Raw genomic sequence first — 26,499 nt, 5'->3', positions numbered from 1 at the left:
GCTGCCAAATTGATGTCACCTCTTTCAGTACAACTCTCTTCACCCAACCAGTGAGCCAGTGTTGCTCTGCATTGATCAACAGAAAAAAAGGGTGAGAGGACAAAAACTCATCCTCACTAAAACACGTTTTTCACAGTGACTGCTTCACGACTTCTCTGAAGATCCGTCTCTCTGCTGCTACAGGAGAGAAGGAGCCAATTACAAGCAGTGACGATCAGGTCTTTACAGAAGAATTATAGCACTGCATTTCACTGGTCCAGCACTGCTAGTCTTAGAGTACATTACATTAAAGTCTCCCTTATCTAAAACCTGTTAGAGATCACCCAATTTAAAATAAGGACTTTAGAGACAACTAATGTAGCAGAAATTTAATGTAGTCTCCTATCCTACACTCTCTCACTTAAATACACCCATCATATAAAAATAGAAAAAAACCCCCAAAACACTAGCATAAACTTTTTATGTTATTTCAGAGAGATTACAGCAGGGGTTTATCACTGCACCAGGTGATGTCTTAGAAGGCTTTTTTAAATACATTTATATGTATAGATAACATCTATATACTTAATAGAGATTATGCCTTTTGATAGAAACTTACAACTCTTTAAGTTTCTTCATTTGTGAAAATGCATTTCCTTGAACTGACATAATTGCATTGTTACTTAGATCTCTAGGAAGGAAAAAGAAAAATAGGATTAGAATAATAGATTTATTAAACTGAATGGATTTAAGACTCAAGCAATAATTTGCTATTTTAGTCATATACAAAGGACTCAAGCTCGAGCTCAAAATCAAAAGAGATGCAAATAAGGAGTTTCATAGCATACTTAATATGTAAGAATTTCTGCATTAATTCCAAAATTCACACTCAGTGTAACTTCAAAACTGAAAAATCTTCTGAAGATGACAGCAGCAACCATGGTAAGTGTATTTTATCCCAAGTTATAAGTAAAGCTTGTTAGTCCTACTTTAAATTCAGTTAGCATCAAAATTCATTTTTTTCCTGTTTTGGGTTAAATGTGAATTTCTATGACTTACAAGTGTTCAAGTGCATCCAAACCAGAAAATGCTTTCTTTGTAATGGATCTAATCCTGTTTCCTTGGAGCATCCTGAAAAATTTAAGCACATGACGCAAAAGAAATGAAATTAAATGGGAGTATTTTTGAGCTGAATAATTGCATTTTTGGCATTTATTTTTCAACTGTGACTAGAATTCACCACTCACCTATTTCCTATGCAGCAAAATGTATCACATCTAAAATATACTAATTTATTCCCCTTGAATAAATAACTAGATTCTACAATGATTTTAGAAGACATTTAAGGTGTTAAGTGACATGGATTATTCTAAATGTGTAACTATAAACATATTTTAATTTCATAAATCTGCATTTGAAAATTTCAATGCAATGGAGCCAATTCCACTGGATGTTGCTTTACCTTACTAAAGACTAAGTCTGCCACTATGCCTTTATCATATGAAAGACTTATTTTCTTTTATTGAAAAGGAAGATGTTATAGAGAACAAAGTGTTAAGGGAGAAGAAAAATCATTTCTGCTATGGAAAATTTAATATCCTTAAGTGCTGGGCTTGTCCTCTGAAAGACATATAACAACCTACTTTTTTCTAGGCATGATGAGATACAAATACGGCAGCAATACTCACAGCTTCTTAAGTTTATCTAGGCCAGAGAAAGCCCCATTCATATCTTCAATAGTCCATGATATTTCATTGTTTTTCAGATCCCTGTTGAAGAGGGGAGGGGAAATCAAACCACAAAAGCTATTAAAAAGAACAAGGTACATACTTTCTCAACAGAATGTATTACTTAAAAAAAATCTAAAATAGCTTTCTGTTAGGTTGGATTTTTGTTCACTTGTTTTTTGTGGGTTAAGAGAAGCTTTTCCTGATTAACTTTATCACTTCAATTTTTACTGAGAGACTTTGAAGACTATTAGTATTTTTCCCACTGATAATTAAAAAGATCACAAACTCAACAATTTTTAGAATTGTGAGCAAACCAAACCACATACCCCTCCAAAGGTATTCAGATACAGGACTATTTAAGAAAACATGCCCTGCAGGAAGGGAAAGGACCAACTGTTGTCCCTTTGAAATGGAACATCCTCATGTCTTTTTAAGTCCTTAATATTAACACTCAGAGTAATTTTAACATCCCAAAACACTTGCTTAATTATCTATGAAGCATAAAGAGATTACAGATTCGTGTACAGAACAGTGTTGTCTGCAAACAATCTACGGGGTTGAGCAGGAGGAGAAAGAAAAATCTAGGAGAAATTGCCTAATACTTAATACCTAAACAGCTCACAATTCTCTAAGTTCCTTTCTTTATGATTTCCAACTCTCTATATTCTTAAAAACCATGGTGTACACTCCCCTAATTAGCATCTTTTCTAGAACGCCCTAAGTGTGAGTATGTGAGCAATCCCTGAAAATAAAGCCTAGAGGCAAAGGCAATCGTTTTGCTCATCTGGCTGACAGATGGGTCAGTGGTATGCAATGGGAAGGTTTTAATGAAGAGGAATGTATTTAGATGGGTTCTTTCCCTTCCTTTAAGAAATGCTATTTCAAAAACATATTGTGATACTTAAAGCAATTGTCCAGTCATGACAATGATTTTTGTCTTCTTATTTCTGCTGTGAGAGAAAATGATTCAGTTAAGACACAACCATGATCCAGATCCCTAAAACTGTAGGTAGCAGTGCTCTGCTTGCTGCCTTCAAGAGATATGCCTCTCCCACAACAATGCTACTGGAAGTTTGTATCACAGTTACCATCATCCACTGTGCACAGCCTTAAGAGAAGAGGAACTCCTCCCTTTCTCAACTATTCTGGAAAGAAATCTTACTGTAAGAAAATCATTCACTGATCAGGGGAAGTTAACAAAATGTTCTTGTCTCTTTCATAAAGAAAAGAAATAACCTATAAACACAGGATTTTTCTTAAGGTTTTGACCTTAAAAATTGAGTTTGTCAACTTACAAAATCTGTAGACTGGAAAGTCCCTTGAAGGCACAATCAGCAATGTAATTTACTTTGTTGTTCCCAATGTACAGTCCAACCAGCACGCTTAAACCAATGAAGCTTGAATCATCTAACCTTGCTAATTGATTGAATGTCAAATCTCTGCAAATTTAAGGGGGTAAAAAAGCATTTTAATGTTCATGCTGCAGTGCTTATTTAACTTAGTTCAACCCATGTGAATTTTCAGGGGCGAAACACCAGTTTTCCCCTGATGATTATCACAGAACCCACTACACCACTTCTGACCACACAGCATTTTGCATTGTTTTGAACTATTCACAAATTACTGCAGAATTAATTTCTCTCATTTGAAAATTACTGTTACAGCTTTAGTACAACTGCTACAGTGAAATGGAGCAATCTCAGTTAACTTCCAAATTCTTTCAACAAGATATAACTGTCTTATACAGCAAAGTTGTAGTCATCTTGGAAACTTTGCTACGAAAAATTCACAGATCAGTGTTAAGAAGCTCACGTTTTGCCACGTACCTGGCTTTTGAAACTGGAAGAGAATAAAGGTACTCACAGTTCACTGAGCTTTTGGCAAAATTCCCAGGCATCAGGACTGATCCTGCTGATGGCATTTTGGCTGAGATGGAGTTGCTGCAGCATCAGTAAGCCATAAAGCCAGCCTTTGGTTACCTCTGTTAAGTTGTTATGGTCCAGCTGCCTACAAACACCCACAAACAGAAAAAGACATAAGGTTCAGAAACTCAGCAGCATGCATGCTATGCCACAGGTCCACCTCTGACCTCACAACACTGGCTAGATAGCTGGAGCCTCTGTTTAAATCTTGAGTTGTATGCACGCATTTAAAATGTGCTGTTCTACACATTCACTACTGACTGCTTGCTCCTTTTCAGACCACAACAAAACAATTCAATTCATAAACACCTTTAAATTTTATCACACAATTCTATTAATTTTGTGCAAATCTACTTAATATGTTATCAGCAGAACCTATCAGCAAAATTTTGATACTTACAAGACTTCCATGTTGGTCAAACCCCAGAAAGCACCATCCATAAGCCTCATAACCCCATTTCTCTGCAGTTTTAATGATTTCAAAGCAGGAAGTCCTTGGAAAGTGAGTCCATCTATTTTTTTTATTTTGTTGCGATTCAGCTCCCTGCATCAATAGAATTTGCAGTTACAGCACAGTAATTTTACCTACATGCCAACAACCTTTCTTCCCTCTCTGGAAACAACTTTATTTAAACACTTTTCTTGCACATGAAACAAAGACAAGAAGTAATAAAAATAAAATATTTTATTGTAACACATTATGTTCAACCATGTTAATACTGTTCTGCCTTTCTGATACTGAGAACAAGTACTTGGTAGTTCCCTGATTTTCAGACTTAAAGAATCCCTGTAGACCTAGAATGTCATGGTTAATCCTGTCCCCAAATTCAAAACTGAGAGCAGTGTTTATCCAGCAGTAGAGATGTTAAGGCTGGTTTGTAATTGCAGTCAAAAAACAGTAAAAAAAAAGTTAAATTTTAGTTGTGATAATGAGACAAAATTGAACATCCTTGGTGATCTATTTCTGTATCTGTAGTCAAGCACTCATTACATCTCTCCCTTCTCCACAACCAGTTACACATAGTGCCTTCCCTCTTTCTCAAGTGGTTTTGGCACTTGCTCTTCTGCCACTACACTCACCCTGCGCAGGTCAGAAACTGGGAGCACTGTGTATCCTGTGAGGGAGATCTGGGGTGTAACTAGCTGGAGAGCAAGATGCAGTGACAGGATTAGACAATACTACCAAAAGGTAATAAAAGGAGTGATCATCTGCCCCTTCAAGGAAGTCTTAGGTCTACCAAAGTAGGAAGAATCTCTCCTTTCAAAACTCATTTCCTCATGCAAAGTAAAGGTCTAAATAATCCTCTCCCCACATTTATACCATCACCATTTTTCAGAGTCACAACCCTGTAAGAATTCAGCTTCTCTACGGCAGTCTGACACAAACTCTACCTGATAACAGACCTGAGGGAGAACCCTACTTCTTATCCTGTGTTTAAATATGAATAAAAAGTGAAGAACATTCAGTAAGAACAGGCTTTAGTTCTTCCTGACTCTTCTTCGAATACTTTCAGGTGATAACACAAATTTTTGGCCTTCCTTGCAGATAAGCTACCTAACATAACTCAGTCAGCATAACAACTATGAACAAAGGGAACATTTTTAGGCAAGAATATAATCAACATCCAAAATTTGAAGTGAATCTGAAGATCAGAAAGTCTATCAAAATCATTAACAAATCATGAGCTTTGCAGCACTGTTCTCATACTCTTCCTACTGAGGCCTGAGTAAAACTGTTCCAGCACTTGTATACAGAAGAAATACAGTCACTCTTTCCAGAAGTGTCAAGCACCCTACTATTTCAGCGTTCTTATAACCTATCACTTTCAAGGCTAACCTTAGAGACTTTGTAATTTTAAACTCCTGACTATCTGATATGGAAAGTAATTATCCAGGATTTGACAAGTGCAACCCATTCTTTTGTCCATTTTCTGCACTTTCTAAGTTTTCCAACTAAAACAAGTCCCACAGTCTCTTTCATATAACTTTATTATCTATTTGGTAAAACATTTATGGACAGCACTGCGTCAGTAAAGCTGAAGGTCTATTTATTCAAGCATATTGCTTATTGTCAATGCCATCTTAAAGCAAATGAATTTCCTTCATTCTGCTGTGAAAGCACAAAGTAAATGACTGCTGCAGTGAACTATATAAGTTTACTTTACTTACTATTTTCCTGATGCTTTTTTACAGAAATATTGCTCCTACCCTTTTTCCAGTCTTTTTTTTTTTTTAACTTTTAATAGGCAAACACAATTTTAAACACAAAGACTGCTCACATCTCACCAACATATAAGACTAGTTTTGTTCAGTACAATGCTGCAGTTAGTAAGGGTTGTAGTAATATGTTTTCTCTGTCTGTCTCACTCTGCCTCTGGTTAAATTAAAGGCTAAAGTTCAAGCACTGCCAGTGCTTTGGAATTAGTCAATTGTAGGTTACACTTACAGGTGCTGCAGATGGGACAGTTTAAACATCTTTTGAGGAATTGCTGAAATTTTGTTCCTGTTCAGTTTCAATACTTGAAGTGTGGTAGACAAATTGTCAAAGGTACCAGGCTCCATAGAGGTTATTTGGTTACTGTTAATATACCTGTTGAAACAATGTCTAGAAGGTTAAATTTACAGTTTTTTAATAAATTCTTAACACCAAGTAGCGAAACACAAACCTCTTGTGGTGCTTACTTATTTATAAATGGACTTTTTTCATATTAATTAGAGCTCCTGACAGCTTCTTCTATAGTCAAATAGTACTTCACCACCATCATTTTACTCTACTCTGCCAGAGTGTGATAATGGAAGAAGACAATATGTGGCAATCCTGTTACTTTTTTATCAGTCAGTATATCTTGCATTCTAATATTCCTGAATAAGAATTGAAGTGTATTCACAAGAAGTCTATCCAACTCCACATAAATACAAACTAGACTATCCATGGGGAACTTAAATTCATTTTATCACATAATTATTTCTCTCAAGAGACACATCTATTTGTTTCATCTCAAGATAATGGCCTTAGCTTTTTTTAATGAATCAAAACATCTCATTGTAACAACTCATACATTCATGTTAGTAGCTTATGTTAAACTAGACAGGTAGGAATATTAATGTCATTCCAATTAAAAGAAGATTTAATACTTAATAAACAACTGCCATTCTAAATTATCCAACAAGATATTTGAAAGTAACCTGAAAGAAAAAGAAAATTACTTACAGATACTTGAGTTGTAATGACGGAAATGATGAAATTTTTAGCTCCGATATGTTGTTGTTGCTCAAGTCCAAAGTTTCTAGACTCTGAAATGGCTTCAGATGTTCAGACAAAATGCTGGCAATCTTGTTACTGGTCCTGAAGTTTAAGGGCAGTAGACAAAATGTCATTTCCAGAGTAAATGCATCTTCACTACACAACCCTGGCAAATATTAGTTCTTAATTCCTCTACTTGAAAATAATTTTGAATTACAGAAAAGCAATAAGGTATGTTCTCTATGCATAATATTAATCCAAAATCACAAATTGGAATAGCTTAAATAAATTTTCATTAATATTTCTTAAAATATAATTCCAGGAAACGATGAAAAAAAATGCAATATAATCAAATTACTTCAATTCATGGCTTTTAAAAAGAGATGCAAAACACTATAATCACCTATTTCTGAACAGTAGAAATATCTGGCACTTGCTGTATGCCACAGCATTGTAATGAAATAAAGTCAGAGCTGTTTTCTATTTTAAGCAAATTAATATCATAGTAGCTGAACACAGTGCTTGGGGTTTTTTGAAAACGTCCTTGGCAGAGATGTCCATCTGAATTTCCAGAAAAAAACACAGAGCTAGATTATAAAGGATGGATGACAACACAGCCCCCTGAAAAACATTCTGTAATTGTGGAATTAGACCTAGTATTCCAATCCACAGATTTTTCTAATGAGTTAGCAAAGAAGAAAAATTCTGCATATTAGAGGTCATTACAGGAGTTCTGGACTTCATGTCTGGTCAAACTTCAGCTCAGCATCACACCCAATTCCACAACAAAAAGTATGCAACAATCTGAAGATGTGGGCATTGTAGTCTGTTCTGAGGAACATCCCTTCTTCCACTTTCACACATGAACTTTTTCCTGTGACCCTAGTTCATGTTCATACCCAGCAACCTACCAGTTTTTCCACCTCAGCTGCATGATGTACAGAATCATACACCACACATCAGCAGCATTATTGTTCAGGGCTACGACTACACACGTGAAAGCAGATCCCAACCAATTAAACAAATGTAACCTGAAATAATTCTTGTTACCTTGTAAGTTCAAGTCATTCTAGCTGTGGTACACTCTATACCTTGTTTGATAATTACCAAGATTTAGGAGCTTTTCCCAGATCCTAGAGATTGCAGGCAAAAGCAATTTTAGTAAAACTATCAACAAGAATATTAATTCTGGGAAGTGTTTACCTTTAATGGAAATACTTGCTCTGGATCAAATAGTAAGCCGCACATTAAGGCAGCATGGAAACTCTCATGTATTCAAGGAGTGTGGGGGAACTACTGCTCAAGACAAAAAAGTCCTAACTCACAAACTGAACCAGAAGTGAGATTAATGGGCCTTCCGACCACATATGGGAATGGGTAAGTGATCCTGCAGCCCCTCCAATGCTGAGCTTGTATCATGTTTCATTCCTTAGGCTGTCTGGTATAGGTACACTGCATTTTTTAACTCTTAGCTGAAAGTATTTATAATAAATGGAAACAAATTACTTTAATAAAAAACAACAACAAACACCACCACCCTGTGTCAGTTCCACTGGCGAAATAAGAATGTGAGTTAGATAACATAACAGGTCATAGAGCCTTGCCTTTATGCATTAGTTTGTTTACAAGGTAATTACTAACAAGGTATTAAAACTGCCAATTACTTGAGTGACAAATAAAATTTTCCTTGCAGTAAAAGTGTGCTCCAGCAGAAGCCAGCAATTTCCTGAACTGCCCACCTCCTAAATTGCAGTGTGAAAGTGTTCAGTTATAAGACGGCTTGCACAGTACTGTCTTTGTGTCAGCATTGCTCCATAAAACAGAAATTCCTCACAACTGGCAGGATAATAGCCCCTGTATTACAAACTTTAGTTGGATCTAATGGAACCAAATAAAACTCTTACACCATCTTCAGAGTAGCACTTAAACCAACTGGCAAATTACCTGACACAGACCAAGTTACAACAAAACCAAACAAAAAACCTGCAGCTTGTTTGCTTCAGGAACATTTTTCTTTTTTTGAGATGGTAAGGCCATATTGAGGAGTGACGAGCAACTGATTTTGCTCACTGAAACTGCACTACACATTGCAGTCCTAGCCCATCTCACAATCAAAATCAAACCAGCCCTCACTGCACCTTCCTGCTTAATCGTATTTGTAGAAGTTACTCAGCTGCAAAATAGCTGAACAGTTCACTCCCTATTGCTCTGAACACCCTAGTCCAGTTTCTCTTCAAAAGAATGTAAATATAATAATTCAGCACTGGAAGATTATTCAGCACTGAAGAGATCCAAATAGTTCTACTTTAAGACTCTACTTTATTTAAAATGAGACACTTTAATTTGATTTTTCTTCATAATTATCACTTAAGCAAATCGAAAAGAACAGTGTATCACCCTCCTCGTAACTGCCAAACCATCATCAAAATTAGTCAAGAAGGACATGTTTGAAAACACAAGCCCATCTAACGGTCAAAGAGCACAAAGGTGGACACAATGACATAAAAGTTTTGGCACTGAGAGGAGGGTGGGGGTAAGAAAAGCCAAAAGAAAATCTTTCCTGTGAATGGTACTATTGCTATGTTCAGACAAAAGGAGCTCCAATGGTTTAATTTCACAGACCTTCAAGGCGAGATGAGAGAAACAGAGATTCCCTGTAACAAGAAAATTAGCACATCAAGTTTGCCCAGAAACGAATCTGCAGCAATTTGATAACAATTTCTTCATGTGGAAGGACCAGCAACATGCTGCAGCTTCCTTACAACTTCTCCTGTCACAGCTAAAGCAGCAGGAGCACCAAGGAATGCAGATAAACCCACCAAAAATATCTACTTGAATTTGAACGTGCCTTTTGCAATTTGAGTGCCTATATCCTGACTTGCAGCAAAAAACCCCACAAGCCAATGACCAGGAGTGCATACAGCCTGATTTAATTACTTAGTGTGAGTACCAGCTTAAGAGAGAATACCAGTTTTTGATTATGGGTATGAGAAACCTTAGCTCTCCTCCTCAACATTGATGACTTTAAACGTACCAATAGGCCAGAAATCCTCTTAATTAACAGCCCTCTTAATCCTGATCTTAAGATTCATTCTATATAACCAGCTGCCAAATATCTGATATAATGACTTTTAATTTCCTTACTCTGGGGAAATACAAAGCAAGTCAGAAACTTCTGTATCAATTTTGTTGAGCATCCAGTTAACACCTTTCAGATATAAAAGCTCTTAAATGCTGAAATACCCACACTCTCCTCCACCCCCCAGTTTTTAAAGATATGAGACAGTCATACTGTCTCTTGATTAAGATTGTCAGTATGAAATGTTTCCTACCTAAGAAAAATATCCACCTAAGCTTCATGGTCCTGATAAATTGTAACTCATCGTGCACACCATAACATGGAAAATTCCGGGCAGGAACAGATTAGGACCTGAAGTCTTGTCTTTTGTTTCTCTTTGAAATCTCAGCACAAAAAAACACTCCTGCACTTCCCGTGTAACTTTTTCTTCCAGCTGTATCCTGATCTGCAGTGGTTTGAAAACTTCTCTGCTGGATCTCACCCTACTATCCTAGCAAAGACTATGTGTAGGAGCCTGGAGGTGAAGCAAGCTAGTACAGAAGTTGTGTAGAAAGACAACTTTGGAGAAGAGTCCATGCAGCCTGTTCCACATTAACTGTTAGATGTTAAGTAACTGTCTTAACATATGTGTATAACTGGACTAATACAGTACCTCCTGTCCCTCAACTAAGCCCTAGTGGAATCTCCTACTGGAAAACAAGAGTACAGAGGAAACAAAAAAGCCTTCTGCTAGCACTGGATGCATCTTTCTGACTAGTGCTGAGGCCGAGACATGGAATTTCATGGATGCATAGTCTGACCAGATTAAAGCTTTTGGAGGCAGCCATATCAGAGTCCTTACAAAACCAACATGACAGTCCACACCTGAGCATGTTCTGGGTGGTCTCCAATGCATGCCACTACAACTCACAGCCCTTTTTAAATTTTTCTGGGTTTTTCACCTGCTCTTCCCATCATTCACTAGCTGACATCATATTCATATAGCTGGCACATTCTTTCTTGCAGTCCCCCTCCTCCCCTCCCAAACTCCTTTGGGAGCAATGATGTAAAAACACTGTGTGGAAGAAAACTGAAGCAAAAGAAAAAACAAATTATACTAAATACAAAGAATCAAGACTGTAATTGGAAATGCTGGAAGACACATACCTTGTGGCTTTTAGGATCAGACTAGACAACTTTAAGGAACTCTTATCAAGAAAGCCTCAGTAAGTACTACTTCAGGAAGAGCAAAAATGTTCTTTTTTTCTCCAATTTCTACTCATTTGAATACTGAGCAACATTTCAATGAACAATTACATTATTTAAAATACTGAAATTTTAAGCTGAACACTACCCTTACAAAAAAAGCAGCCTCTGATATAAATGGGACTACATGCTTTTCTCACAATTAAGACACCCAACTGGACTGAATTAAGAAAGTCTGGGGTTTTTTTTTAATATTTGTGTTAGTCATAGAAGTATTGCAAGTGAAACTGTTTCTCTAAGACAAAATCAGCAGAAATAGAGCCTAGATTCTGGCTCACTTCCAGTTCTACTGGTAGGTTTACAAGTCTGATACCTCCCTCATACATGAGCTTCTTGCCTTCCTTGTGGCAAGCAGTTGTTCCTTCTTTTGAAGGTCTCCTTCATTTCATGATCCATGCCTCTCATTACTCTTTCAAGCCAGATGTCAGAAAGACGGTTTTTCTATTTCGTGTTTTTATATTACACAGGCATAACAGAAAATGAAAACTCAGAACTCTGTAGGATACTGATACCCTGTCCAGAACTTGAAACCAAAGGTTTATTGGTTCCCAAATAAAACATAAACTGGGAAAGAGGAAAAGATGCAGACTGAAACAGTGATCAGATACGTTTTCCTCATCAAAAAGAAGAGACAAATCCAAACTTTCAAACACATGATACTTCCATAACAATTCTCTTCTTATTCCAGTCATAGTACCAATATGCAACTAATTAAGTTTTCCTTCCAAACTCTCTTCTTAATACCCTGATGTCTGTTTCCAATTCAGTTTTCTGGCTTTTCCAAAATAATCACAAGTTACCTAGCATGTGATAGGCAAGTGAATGTGTAAGTTCATCCCTTTATTTTAACAACTGTAAACAAAAGCAAATCAAGCATAGCTATTTTGGCAAAAGCTGACAACAGGAATAGCCCATTGCAGACTTGGTGAGCTGTGTGACAATTAGTTAATGCTAAAATCTTGGAAAATTTAAAATATGATCTAGATAAAATCAGTATAGTTCCCTAGAATATTACACACAATCTTTCTAATCTAATGTACAGAGCTCCTAAGTAAAAACACCTATTTTTTATCATTACAGAGCAACCCTCCCTTTTAGAGGGTGCAGACCAAAGTCTAGGCAGTTTAGACTGCACACCCCTCTAGATGTACCCCTAACTTCAATCATTCAAGATGAGTAATGCTCTCCCATCCACTTCTCCTTCACTCAAGGCACAAGTGATTTTACTGCTCTATTGCAAAAACCACCACCAATTCTCTAAAATAAAATCCAAACTTATGCCTGACCTCTCAATTTCCTTCTCACTTCTCTCATTTTCCATATCATATGCCCTACTCCTCTGTAAAATTCCTACCCCTCTTCCATTGTCATATCAGAACAGTGTTCTCTATTTTTGTAGTCCATTACAATTCTTTTTAATTCACCTTTTCCTTTACCACTCTGATCAGAAAATCATGACAGATTTATCCACTGCAAATAGCTCATAAAATTTGCATTCTTTTCCATTCTCATTGCAAAAGCACATTCAGCCTAAACTGCTGTCATAAAAAACGAGTTTCCATGTCTGTAAGCCTGAGTAAGTCAGGTTTCTTTTCAAATTCTTTCATTTACTTCCACACCAAATGGCAAAGACTGCAAGAACTAATTTCAGTTAAGTTACTCGCTCTAGCTTTTTGCTCACAACTTCAGACCAAGTCACACATGGTTTACCACCGCTCTCAGTTTTGGGACATTCTCCAAGTAGCCTTATGGCTGAAGCCCAGTCTGGCATTCCTCTATCCCTTCTTTCGATCATTCTTCAAAACAAACTCTTCCAGGCAGCATCCAAATCTTAATCCTTCCCATAATAAAGTGGTAGCTGAAGAGATGACAAGGATGTAAAATATTTGACCAATGTTTTCTTCATACTGGGATCCAGATTCCCATTTAGTATGCTAGCTTTATAAACAAACAATACCACTTTCTCTGGCAAGCATAGAAGGGAAAGGCTCCTAGTGAATGTAAGCTTTCATTTTCAGGAGTTTCATCTAAACATCTTTCTTGTGACTGCAGCTTTCTAACTGCCTACCAAGACAGAGCTCTCCTGGATTTTACACACAGCTTTCACTCCCAGACCACTGTGAGATGACACAGAGGCAAACTTCTCATACTTATCCTTCTGTCTTTACTGAAGGCCTTTCACAGGAGTTTAAGTAACTGTCACAAAGCGCAAACTATCACTCTTGTTTCCAAACTGTCAGATGGGACAAATGCATGATTTACTTTGAGTGTTTGCTTCAATCAGTTGAATTTTATTTCTCAATATGACTATTTGAAGCCTGATCTGGGATGCCCATTATCAAATCACATACATAAATGCACTTTTCCACATTTTAAACAGAAGGGCACACACAATATGGAAAAAAAAATCCCTTTGCAATAGTAGAAGGGATTAATTGCCACTTTTCTTCAGTAACTAAGTTTGTGCATAAAGTAAGATAAGTAATCAAGCTAATTTTGTAGTGGCTGATCAGAAAGTTAAATTTAAAGGTGCAATAGTTTTTCTTACCATGAAAACTTGTGACCTGTGCAGTCACCTAGGACTGGCTACTTTACAGTTCTTTTGTCCTGTTTTATCTCCTGACCTTTTCTGTTAGTACCGTTTGTTCATTTACCATTTTAAACATCCAGGACAATACACATCTTCAAAGTCAGTAAATTTAAATTCAGCATATATTGACAGAAAGACATTTACAAACTAAAGGCTGTAGAAAACCTTCAGAGAAGTGGCTTGTGGATTCTGTTCATTGTCTAATAAACACATGGCCACATTTCAAAAAGCTGCCTCAATTCTGGCAGCACTTTTAAGTATCTCAGAACTCAAAAGTGAACAGTCCCTGCCTTAAAGGCTTCCTGTACCGATAGAGTTGGAGGATTCCCCCAGCACAGCAGAGAAAAATCTCTACCATGTCACATTTTCGTTATGTCTCTCATAAACAGAAGATTTCACATTCTAAAAAAGTAGTGAAGCAGGAACCTAATATAAAACACATATTAATGTAAGACTTGAAAAACATTCCTGAACTGTGAATCACTCATGCACCCTTTAACTTCCACTACATTTTCCTCTCTGACTTTACTACAACCAAGTATTTGTTTGTGTTCTAGACTAACATGATCAGCCCTTACAACATAACTTGAATCACCTACGCCATATGCTCTAGTGCCTTTAAATAAAATATCTCCTATTCAATAAAATGTAAAATCTTAAGTCTATTTAAAACATTCCATTCTTGAAAACTAGTCTAATGTTAGAATTTCACTATATGCCCTAAAGACTTGGGCATGTATAGCTCTTCTAGTCCCTACTGACTACAAGTGCATTACTATGGAACATACCCTGGATGTGGGTAATAAGAAACATGGAGGCTTTAACACTAGTTCTACACATATGTTTTGATAACAACAATAAATTCTAGTTGGAGAGACAGGATACTTCAATACCCAAAGCTGTTCTGTCTCTTCATAGTCACTGCTAAACACTACGTATTTTTTTTAAACTCTGCAAGTAAAAATAGCACGGGTTTCTTATCTAAACTGTATATCCTTAAACAAAATCTAACCTAACATTGCTGAATTTGCAAATCAGTCTCTTCCTTACAAAGTACTAGTAAAATCAGAAGTAGTTAACATTTTCAGAAGAATTTTTAAGTAAAACCCCTATGCAAATAGTACTTGGTAATTAAAATACCAAACAAGACTTCTAGACATGGCTATTGTACTTACACCATCTGGTTTCAATCTGCTTCTGGATTTTTCCCCTAGGTCCAAAACTACAACTGCAATAGACCTGAAAGGCAGTATTTAGTTTTCTTCTCATGTGTCAAGATCACTGGTTCAGACAGATTTTTAGGATAAATAGGACAGAACTGGCACATCTTGGATAAGCAATGTCATTGGAATGGAAACAATACTCAGAACTTTCACTCGTTCTCCTGAATGAGAGCATTAGTGCCCATTTTTGTACCTATACAAAAGCAATCCACCTATCTTGGAACAGTAAAAAGTAAATTGTTTTTTCTCCAAGAAATGAATAATTCTCTACTACAAAAATTTGAGGCAATTCTCCATTAATTTAACTGTTTTTACATTTACTTCAGGAATGCAAACCAGAAAACTTCTAACATATTTTACTTCAAAGGATAGGTAAATACACTACCAGGTGTACAGTCTGCACATTATATACCTGTGGTAAGCAGCTGTTAAATCCAATACTCTCCTCAAAAGCTTATGTTGCCAGCACGTGGGGGACCTGAGCTCCTGGCTAGAGTTATTGTGCTGACAATCTCTGGCAAATACCCGAACTTCCCTCTTCCTGAGTTCATATACTGTTCTCTTCATGCCTTCTCTTATAGAAGGTATATAAAAGGGCTTGGTGGCTGCGCAAAAAGAACACCTGCAATTTAATTTTCAGAGACTTGCCTTATGCCTCTTGACCAGATATACCCCAAACTACCACCCACATAGGTCACAGTAGTATCCAGATTCCCAGGAGGCTCACAAGCTCTAACAAGATATAGAATCATCACATGAATAAAATCAGAGATACATCTCCAGCCACGTAAGGAGAGTGTGCCTGAACATCCTTGTATACTCACTCCTTCACACTGACACATCTCCCAGGGTGGTGGTGAGGGGGTGTGCCTGCCTGATACTGAATTCCCAAGATGCTCAACCCTCAACTGGCATTGGTAAAAACAAAATGTTAGCATTGCTGTTTCATGTTACAGACAGACTGGGATCATCTCCTGCTCTGGGTATGTTTATCCTGAATAATTCATTAGTATGTAAATATCTCATTTAGATAAAATATCAACTAAATAGCTAGAAATGAGGTAGCTCCAGAAATGGAAACTGGACTAACATGATAATCCACCCATGCTTGTTTATATCCTTCAAAGAATTCAGACGTGGCATGGTTGTGTGAGGATACCTGCACTATTGTGGAGACATACCAGCAGCGTAATTTCCTCTGCAGGGCAAGAAAATTCTTGCAGAACAGGTAAAATTCTAAGGCTCCCCAGCTCAGTGAGAATTCTTCACAAGTGAAATAAAAAAATCTTGCAACAGAGTTTCTTCAACAATGTAGATATTGGCAAGAAAAGAGGGTATCGTTTCTACAGCATTCCTTGAAGATTCCTTAGAAAAAAAAAAGCTGGCTTTTGAACCACCTTATATGTATCTCATAAGAAGAGTAATCAAATCTAGAAGACTATCACCCTCTTTTCTGCTATCATTTGAAAGCCAAAAAAAAGATTCGACATGGAAACAGTGGTTTGCTTTGGAAAGGCTTCACAACTTCCTTTCTTATAGAAGTTTAAAATCCTAGAGAAGGTCATCAGATGTTTCTCTACAGAGTGATTCTAAAACTTATATTCTAACTGCTCCACATGTGTTCTCTTCACATGACTTAAGATACATTAAATCAGTTCCCTTCAAATAACATCCACCACAGAAAAAACAAATACATGTATTTTTTCACATCTAAAAAAAAAGTATCATTAGATTATTTGTCCACTTATGCTATCACAGTACCACATATATTTTTATGCCAAGTAGCTATGTGCTTATTTCTCTTTATTTATACTATTTTCTATTAAATTAAATTTAGTATCTTTACATAAATAATATCCAACCAGTAAGAACAGGAGGCTCAGGAGAGACCTTACTGCTCTCTAAAACGTCATCATGGTAAAGGTTGCAAAACATTGGAACAGGCTGCAAAGGGAAAGGGATTAAGCCACCATCTCTGGAAGTATTTACAAGATGTGCATATGTGGCTTCCACAGACATGGTTTAGTGGTGGCCTTGACAGTGGTGAGTTAATGGCTGGACTTGATCTTAAAGGTCTTTTTCAACTTAAATGATTCTATGATTCTACTCTAGGCTTTAAAGAAAAGCCATGCAAAAGAGACAAGATGATTTATTTTTGGACAATACAATACAACTTTAATTTTATGTTCTATGTTCATCTGTTTTGATATAGAACAAACAAATATCTTGACTACTGTAGATTGGAATTTGTAAGTTAACACAAAACATTAAAGTAATTATTTCTGCCATATTAAACTCTGGGAATCTCTGCTGTAGTTGTAGAATAGGTATTAAATCTTAGCTGCAGCACAGTTACATTCAGTAATCTCCTTATCCACACACAGAATTAGAATGAAAACCAGCTAACACTCAACCACAGTAACTTTAACTGCATTAGTAGTGTGATAAAAGCTTTTAGAAAATACTTATTTTTCTTTCAAGTGTTAGCATATACAGTGCATAGCAAAGATCTTTCATGTTTGACTGCCTGAGTAAGTGTTCCAAGCCAGGGACATAAGGATATGAAACAAACAATTCAACAGTGATTGGTAATTATTTATTCTCTCAAAGGAATACCAAAATTTTTGCGCAGCTGCAAAAGAATGATTTTAGCTTCCTCTAAACAACAATTGTTGAGTTTCCAGGAAAAGGAGAAATGCTAAGAATTCAGAAAAAAAGCAAGATTATATAAACCACTTTATTATGCTAATATTTCTACCCTTGTGGTAAAAAGGACCTTAGCAAGGTGGTAAATATATATATATATACATACATATATATATATATATAGAAAAGAAATAAAATTTTTAGATCAATTAGTTGCTTGAACTACAGAATGCTATGCCAGTGTAAAAGTAATGCCAAAGCTACTACAAAATAAAATATGTACTTAAATTCAACAGTTATTTGTCAGACACCATCTGCTTTTTCTTTCATTCTTTTCTGATTCTGATCTGTAAGAAACCACATCAGTATCAAATGTCACTTAGTTCTTATTCAAACAGTGCAGCCCAGACACAGCGGCTGCACCAGCTGACTTGGCTGACCTAGGCCTAGAGTAAAAACAAACCCCTATAAATCACCAGATGTAAGCAATTGAATAGTGATCAATTTAATTAACTGAACAGCTTTCCAAAGTTTATTGTATTGTTTTAACCCTTCAGGATTCTTCAAGAAAGGTAACTTGCAATTTGTATTCAAGGACAGGATTTGACCAGAGGGCTACAAATTATTAGCTTCAGACACTTTAGATTCCCATTGATAAAACACAAATCCCACACATGAAAATCAGGTCTTTTTTTTAAACTAATAGCATGATAGTAGCTACTTTTCTACACCTTCCTTCAACAGTTTACTGAAACTAAATCACAGAAAAGAAATCCAACTAATTTATCATTAAAACATCAGAAATAAGATTTCCTTTAAAATCAGCTTTTTTGGTTATGGGTTCTGTATACCTTTTACAACTTTATAGTCATATTACAAATGAAAACCAAGTAACCTGCTCAGTTCTTTCATGAAATGCAATGAACATGGACACAATCATGTGTCACAATTTAACGTATTAACTGCAGAAGAAAAAATGCGCCACACATTAAAATGGCCTCCAAAAATTTTTTCAAGACATTGGCAAAACATCTTCTAACCTAAATACTTGTTCTGAAGCTGCATCTCAAGGGGATTTCCCTGTATTGTCCAGTGAAATTCATGGAATTTTGCCATGATTTAACACATCAGGATCTCAGCCAAGATGCATAACGATGGAGTGTAAGTCTTGTTTTAAAGACAGCACTATACAAGCTTGTGTAACATTTACAGACGCTCATACAGTGCCTAGCACAACAGGACTGAGGCTTCTGGGTACTACCACAACATAAATTAATTCTAATGCAGTCTTTGTATTTGGGAAGTACAAAACCTACAAGGATTAAGCTCAATTATACACATTTTAAAGAACTACTAAATAATATGACATAATCGACTTCCTAACCACAAGCTGCTCTATTTCCAATTATTTTACTTTAATCTCTGTAATTCACATATTTCCATGAACCCAGTAGAGTTAGTTCCACTAAACAGGGACAAGAGTAAGATTTACTTACAAAGACAGAAGAGTTATATTTGCTGAGACTGGTCCCAGATCTGGAATGGTCTCCAGCTCATTGTTGTTCAACTTCCTATTAATATTACAAAAGGGAGAGTTAGCTTTGATGCTAATCAGAAGTATGTACATTAGACTTGCTAAACTGCTGAACTGTGTCACCTCGAAATTAAAAAATAATTCCAGTTTCACTTAATGTAAAATATCAGAACAGCAAGTATCTTTGTTGTTCAAGCAACCATCCCTAGAGAAACAACTATACAATTAGCATACACAAACACAGGTTGGGTATTTTTGGTTGGGGTTTATGTTTTGGTATGGTTTTTAATTAAGACAAATTAACTTACACTTCCTGAAGACTATGAAGGTGATCCAAGATACCGGTCTTGATTGAAGATAATTTGTTGTGACTTAAGTCCCTATGAGGTTACAAAAATAAACACCCTGTCAGTTTTGCCATACGATATCAGGTAAAGCAGTGCAATTTCAATCCAAATTATATTCTCACTTGTCTCCAAGTACATAAAAGGATTTTTTTTATTAGCAAAATTAGAATAGAAACTCATTTGCTTACACAAGGTATAAATATACAAATACAAATGCAAATACCTTGATCACTGCTAGCAGTGTCAAAGGAACTCCTAGTATCTCTGAACAATATAGAACTGTTCATTGGAATGTACATAGGACCCATGGAAAATATCTTAAGATTTTGACTCAGACAAACCAGCAACTGCTCTCCCACATCCCCTCACAACAAAAAATGTGGCTATAACAAGCTCTTCGTTACTTCAACAAGGAAAATTCAAAAACAATAGTCATTGCAGTCTCATTCCTTGGGTTAATCATAATACTTCACTCTTTTCACACACATCTTAAAAGCAATGCATAGCTCACAAATACACAATGAGGACCACCCATAAATCGCAACTGCATTTTCATGCTTCCACAAAATTCTGGACACCATTCCCACATAACCAAATTCAAGAGAGATCTTAAGAAATAGCAGAAGAAAACAGACATAGCAAGGGCTAATTTTGAGTTTTAAAATGTCTGTATACTGGTGATATTAATATCACTTCATACTTAATTACCCTTGAAGAAGTAGCTTGAACCCTTAGCTTCTGCCATGTTGAAGATCCCAATATATATGGATGCAGCTTATAAGCAACTGTTAACACCTTTGCAGCATTTGCTACGAAACAAGCCAGGTACTAAAAATGTAACACTTCTTGACCACAAGAAATACTTTTCCTTACAGGGCCATGCATCTTTACCCTCTCAAACACCTGACATCATACAAGAGTCCTAAGAAATTTTTGCTGTAGCCTCAGAAGTACTGGAAACATAACAGAAATGAGAGTGACCATAAAGTAAAAGAAAAGCTAACTGCAGAAACTCAAACCTGCACTTCTCTAAACCTCTGCACAAGTAGTACAGACCCACAACTCATCTTGTGACCATGACTAGCTCTGTTGAAGGCCTCCCCCTTCTCAGTCACTCATCCACCAAAACGTGCACTTTTCTGTTCCCCTACTACAGATTATCACTACCTCACCAGCATCAATCCAGCCATCTGCAAGCATTAGTCCCAAGTTAAAACAGTGCATTTATTCAAGCCAGCCAACAAAAATTACATTATTTTAGTGAGTTCTTAAATTCACACCAGTGAGTGTTTGTAATGCAGACACATAAAGAAATGAATCAGTGCACGTCAGCAGTGAGCAGCTGTAGTATCAGGTAAAGGGTGCTTTTTTTTTTCAATTTTTTTTTTAAAAAAGTTGCTCATGCTCAAACTCCGTGATACTTTTCCCCATGCTAATTAAGCACTTAAGGACCACCATACTTGGGTTCCTCATCAAGCCACACATGCATGAAGCGTCATTTCAAGTTGAATCTATGTAGAAACTACATGATTCCTCACTTTTTCTGGGTAAGATGACTCAGTAGAGTCATCTGTGCTGAGCACGCCAAACACAGGTCTGACTGCCATGGACATGTCTGCTCTCCATCCACAGCCCCAGAACTGAAGAAAGCTGATGAACAGCATATCCCTGCTGCACACAGACCAGAGCTGGCTTAAACAAAGGCAAGTTCAGGGTCTATGCTAGGTATTCTGCTCTGTGACTAAGCCCTGAAAACCTACAGATCCAGAGAAATACAGTTTCCCTGCATCCATGACTCCACATCCCCAGACACAGGTGTAATCCTGCAACCCAGCCAGGCACCTAGGCTTCCTTAGCAGAACTTGTGGATAGTAAAACTCTGGTTTAGATTCCTCCAACTGACTCGTTCAATGTTGCCAGGACAGTTTCACCGTCACTTCTGTTCCTCTCCTACAGTTGGCAATTAAAAAATCCTCCAGTAATAATAAGAATTAAGTATAAAAAATAATCCCAGGCACGCATGGGTATTATGAGGGGTACCACCAGTGCTCAGCTGTAAGGTGTTCTCTGAGCCAGCCAACTGGACCAGGCCCAGCGAGCTGCTGAGCTGTGGCAAGAGAGCCTGGTTCCGAGCCACGGGCAGGGAAAAGAGATGTGCTGCATTTCCCAAGCCAGGACTGCACAGGACAGAGCTGCAGGTGTGAACGGTATTTTCCAGAACAAAAGAAGGGGCTGAGGGCTGGGGGAGAGCCACCTACAGAAGGGAACACATTCCACCACCTTCAGGTGGCCACAAAGGGGATGTTTTCAGAGACTGAGCTCTGGACTCAAGCATTCAGATATATATATATATCTGTGCCTTGACTTTCAGGTGTCTAAACCCTTACAGATTTTCCTCTTAACAATGGAAAACCAATACAGTGTCAATGTTTTCAAAAGCCCACTAATTTTAGTTCCACCATTATGATTTTGAGGTCTCCTGTATATTAGGTTGACCACACTAAAGTTAGAAGACTGCATCTTTCACTACTTAAAAATCTAGTGCAAACATACTCCAGGCCATACACTAGAGAAAAAACCCTTTGTTTAACATCTGAAGGCATTAGCTGCACAGATTTGAAAATCTCACACTGCATTCTTAAGTGTAAATACTGAAAAAGTATGCTGCTACAAAAATCTAGACAGCAATCTAACTTGGTCCTTAAAGGCAGAGTAGAGACAGTTTTTGCCCTTAAACTTAATTCAATATTTGGCTTTAGCCTGTAGGGATTATAAGAACTATGCAAATAAACAGCCAAAATTCAGTTAAGTTATGGCTGTTAGTGTTTAACATGTTACTGTTGTTCACGCTTCAGACAAGACTTAGGAATCAGTAATTATTTCAACAAAGAGCTTTCAACATTAGTGCTAAAAACCTGCATTTCTTCATTTCACCTAAAAACTCGGCAAAAGGTTTATTTAAGGCAAGTTTGCCTAAAGGACCCACCAGACAGTAACAGACGTGAGTAGATTTGTTCTGCTGGAGTTAAAACATGTTAAAAAAAAATCTGGCAGAGTCCTTAAACTATAAAAATCCTGCAATTACAACCACTGCTGTGCATGATCACCACACTGGAGCCAGACACTTTCACTCATAGCTTAAGCTCACATCCATCTGGAGTCTATCAAGGCAACCGTGAGCGTAACTAACACTAGGTTTCAAACTACTTTTTTTGGTGTTTGCTTTTTAACACTAAAGATACATTCACATTTTCCAAGTAGCACCTACTTTAAAAAATACATACATAAAAATTTCTTATGCCTGGTTTACTTACACCAGGTTGTCAAACACAAGATGGAAAAAAAAAATCCCAAAGCAAAAAAACCAACAAAAAATGCCCAACCCTCAGACAATACTGAATTGCCTGTTTCATACAGTATATATGCTTGACTACCAATCGTTGCATAAAATATGTATTATAAATATGCTATTAAACATTACTTCAGTACTACTGGCATAGGAAACTTCATGAAAATTCGGTAAAAAAAGCCTTGCAAGTTACATTTTAAGTTCAATCAGAGTGGTTGGAAGTGAACCAAGAGTTAAAATATTTGCCTTTTACTAACAATCTAAGTGAAGCTTAAGGCTGTAGAAGTTCTTCAAACTTACAAGCATTGGATTGGCACAATTTTTTTAAACATAAAAATCTATCATCCCAGTTGAAAAGCTGCAAGTTTATTTCAGTCCAATGCATTTCTCAACATACCTTAAAACATGTATGAACAAAAAGTTGGAAAATTAAATTCCAGCTTTCCTTCACAGAAATGGAACTGACATGGTTCAAACATTAGTACTATGTGCTTTCCATTTCAGAATTTTCCTTGTATGTTAAAACCAAATTGCAAGAGAGAAGAAACTTCCCTCTGTGATTACTTTTGCTACTAGAACCTTAAAAGTCACAGAAGCTAGAACATACTCTGAAAAGCCAGAAATCAGATACATATTAAGAAAGTCTTTATAGCAATAGTAAGCATATATATCTGTTCTTCACCTCACATTACTAATAGAAGTGATTAGACATTTAAGTAGAATTGTCTCCACTTGAGAAAGCATGCCATAGTTTTTACACTCAAAGAACCTGTTCTATGAAAGAAACTATTTTCTTTGTACCATTATGTTTGTGTGACCATTTTTTGTAACTCACAAGTCCCAACATTAGCTGAAACAACTCTGAACATCAATGTTTGTGTGATTAAAAAGTGAAAGGAAGCCTAATGCATAGAGGGAGAAAGTAAGTGCTTCTTCACACATTTTATAGATATAACTTTTAGACTCTAACTTAATTTACAACACTTAGTCACAATTATCATCTTCTTCCTTAGAGAACTCAGAAACCTGAGCCCCAAGTCAAATTTTAAAATGCAAATCCAGCAACAGTTCCTTAATCAGTCCCACTGGGGCCTATAGAGCTGCTAATTCAGCAGAAATCAGCAGAGCTGAAAAACAAAAAGCCAGGCTGTAGCTGTTTTAAGACACTGATCCAAAGTGACTCATAAATCAGCTTGCTATGTTCAAGCTTTAGTCTGGAAAATATTGAAAAACAGCTGTGAAAACCATACAGCTTTTTTTTCTGGCAATTCTGGTAGAGAACTAGAGGATTTATAAAATGTAAATACTGAAGATGTAATACAAACACAAGTGAAAACCATTTTTCAGACTTTGCCTCCTGCCCCACCGACAGTTCTAGCATTCCTAAGTGAACCTGGCAAAGGGTACTGCAGTGCCAGCGGGAGTTTGCACACATGGAGGACTCTGGCCAATGCTCAACACTTTTCCTCCTCCACCACCTCTAACAACCCCACATTCTTGCAATATCAGGATACACATCCTGGAATTAAATGGAAATCCAACTTCAAAACTATCTGTACACAAAGCCATTATAAATGTTTATCAGTTTTCAGCAGACTGTTACCTCTCATGAAGGCAAGGTAATAGAAAAAGGCATTTTTAGCTAGCCACAGTGAAGCTGGCAATTATAGCCCGTTTACACTCCACTTTGTTAAGACACTTCCATACAACACAGCAGACTCACACCTGCCACCAAGAAGAAGGGGACATAGGTTCATTTTTCCCCCTCTCTTTGTCCATTCTGAGGTCACTCTTATTTCAGCAGGGAACATGAACAAAAAAAGGCATAAAAGTATGCAGCAGGAGTTTCAAAAACCTGCTCTCCATATGGGTGAGCACAGATGGGCAAAGAAAGATGTAAAGCCTAACATGGGCCTAGACCTTCTCAGGCAGAAGAGCTTCCACTCTCCTGCTTGGGGGTCTTGCCTGTGTATGTTAAGAAGGTGGAAAAAAAGCTGTTTTCTTAAGAGGACTGGAAAGCCTGCAATTAAGCTACTAGCCTTTGGCTATACCCACTATAGCGTTTCATGGAAAACATAGTAGACATATAGCAATAAAATTCATAAACAGTCTTTTACAATTTGTCATGTGCAGTTTGTTGCAACAATAATCCAAACTAGTCAAACCTTTTTTGTGTATGTAAAGCTGAACGCATTAATTACCAAATTGCACAATCCCAGGTCCAAGTACTGGGGTAGCTGGAGGTAACAGACAACTCCACACTCTTCCTTGTTCTTATTAAGAGGGGAAGGAAGAAAGAGCTGGGTACTTCTAAGGCATTTGTCACAAACAAAAGAAATATTTACACAAAAGCGGCCAGACCACATGGTTTGGTGACACCTACAAAGATGTACTTCTGTGAGTTTAAAAGCAAGTGACACAGCTGTCCAATGAGTAATCACAGCAGGGTTTCTTACAACAGACCAAAGCTTATTTATACAAGCGGAACTTATTTTCTCCCACTTTTAAAGGAATGTGAACTTACATAAGGGCAATTTACACTACCAAGGGAATTCTAATTAGAAAAATGTCCCTCGTGCTAACAAAAAAAGCCCTGCAATGTGTTTTATTGTCTCTCGGGAACATAAGTGGAAAAAACAAATTTGGATTACTGCTAATGAAAAATGCTTTTTAAAGCAACTCTAAAAAAAAGAAAGGTTCTGTGATTTTCCCCTTTTTATTTACCACCTGAATTTCAACAGCATTGATGTATGCTAAGCTAAGAAATTAAACTATAAAGTTTACCTTGTATTAAAACAAAATCCTTAGGTTTTGTCAGAAAACTTAAGTGGGCATACTGAAACACTTCAAAAACTAAGAGGAATGAAATGTAATAGAAAACAAAACCAGTTGTTGAATGTAAAGCAGATGCAGTAGTAGATCTGTATGTTTCAATCACATAAGAAAGAAAAAAAAGTTTCTTTCCCCTCACACTTTCGTATACCAGTCCTGGAAATACTCAAGTCCCAGAGCCATGCCTGTGTTCGGTTCCATATGGTGTCAATACAGCCATCCACATCTCATGAGTAAAGCAGCATGACCTCCAGACGAGGCAATTGAACAGAATTAGCCACAACTAATTGAAAGTCTTCCTGTTTACTTTAAAGCCCTTATCTCGATCTGCTTTGAAAATGTAATAGAAAATTAATACGACTAATATAGAAGATCTTTCAGTGACAAGCAATTAAAAACAAATGTTAGAGAAGTCTCCCGGCCATTTTCAAGCTTTTAGATAGCTGACCTAATTTATGCTTTTTCTATGAAAGTCTGTCACTGAAAGTAACTTTTCTTCGGCGGGCACTTGAGTTCGCGCTGCTCTGGGTTCGGTCATTGGGCGGCACCGGCCCAGGCGGGCCCGCACCATCGCCAAAGCCAAACCTACCCAGGAATAAAGAACTGCACGAAGAAAACCGATAGGAACTTTCCCAACACACCGATCAGCGTTAACGTGATGATTACTGCACGTTGTCTAAGAAAGTCAACAGAACTTTTTCCTCGCCCTCTCCGACACCGAGCAGCGCTCCCGGGCCCATTTCAGCCGGGCGCTTATCGCCACCACCGTTCGCGGCCGC

General features: G+C 37.0%; 1 protein-coding gene across 1 annotated transcript in view; it reads right to left on the bottom strand.

The window, feature by feature from the left end:
• The window catches only part of LRIG3 (leucine rich repeats and immunoglobulin like domains 3), a 43,087-nt gene extending 16,796 nt beyond the window's left edge, over window positions 1-26,291 (bottom strand). Inside the window, exons 1-11 of the mRNA XM_031055617.1 lie at window positions 26,212-26,291; window positions 19,501-19,572; window positions 19,155-19,229; window positions 6,843-6,977; window positions 6,078-6,221; window positions 4,032-4,175; window positions 3,573-3,716; window positions 3,005-3,148; window positions 1,668-1,748; window positions 1,039-1,110; window positions 599-670 (exon numbers count right to left, since the gene is read on the bottom strand). Coding sequence (XP_030911477.1) covers window positions 599-670; window positions 1,039-1,110; window positions 1,668-1,748; window positions 3,005-3,148; window positions 3,573-3,716; window positions 4,032-4,175; window positions 6,078-6,221; window positions 6,843-6,977; window positions 19,155-19,229; window positions 19,501-19,572; window positions 26,212-26,291 — 1,163 coding nt within the window. The remainder of the gene's footprint in view (window positions 1-598; window positions 671-1,038; window positions 1,111-1,667; window positions 1,749-3,004; window positions 3,149-3,572; window positions 3,717-4,031; window positions 4,176-6,077; window positions 6,222-6,842; window positions 6,978-19,154; window positions 19,230-19,500; window positions 19,573-26,211) is intronic.
• Between the last annotated feature and the right edge of the window lie 208 nt (window positions 26,292-26,499).

Source organism: Geospiza fortis, unplaced genomic scaffold (genome assembly GCF_000277835.1).
Source record: "Geospiza fortis unplaced genomic scaffold, GeoFor_1.0 scaffold166, whole genome shotgun sequence".
Classification (NCBI taxonomy): Eukaryota; Metazoa; Chordata; class Aves; order Passeriformes; family Thraupidae; genus Geospiza; species Geospiza fortis.
This window is presented reverse-complemented; position numbering and strand designations above follow the sequence as displayed.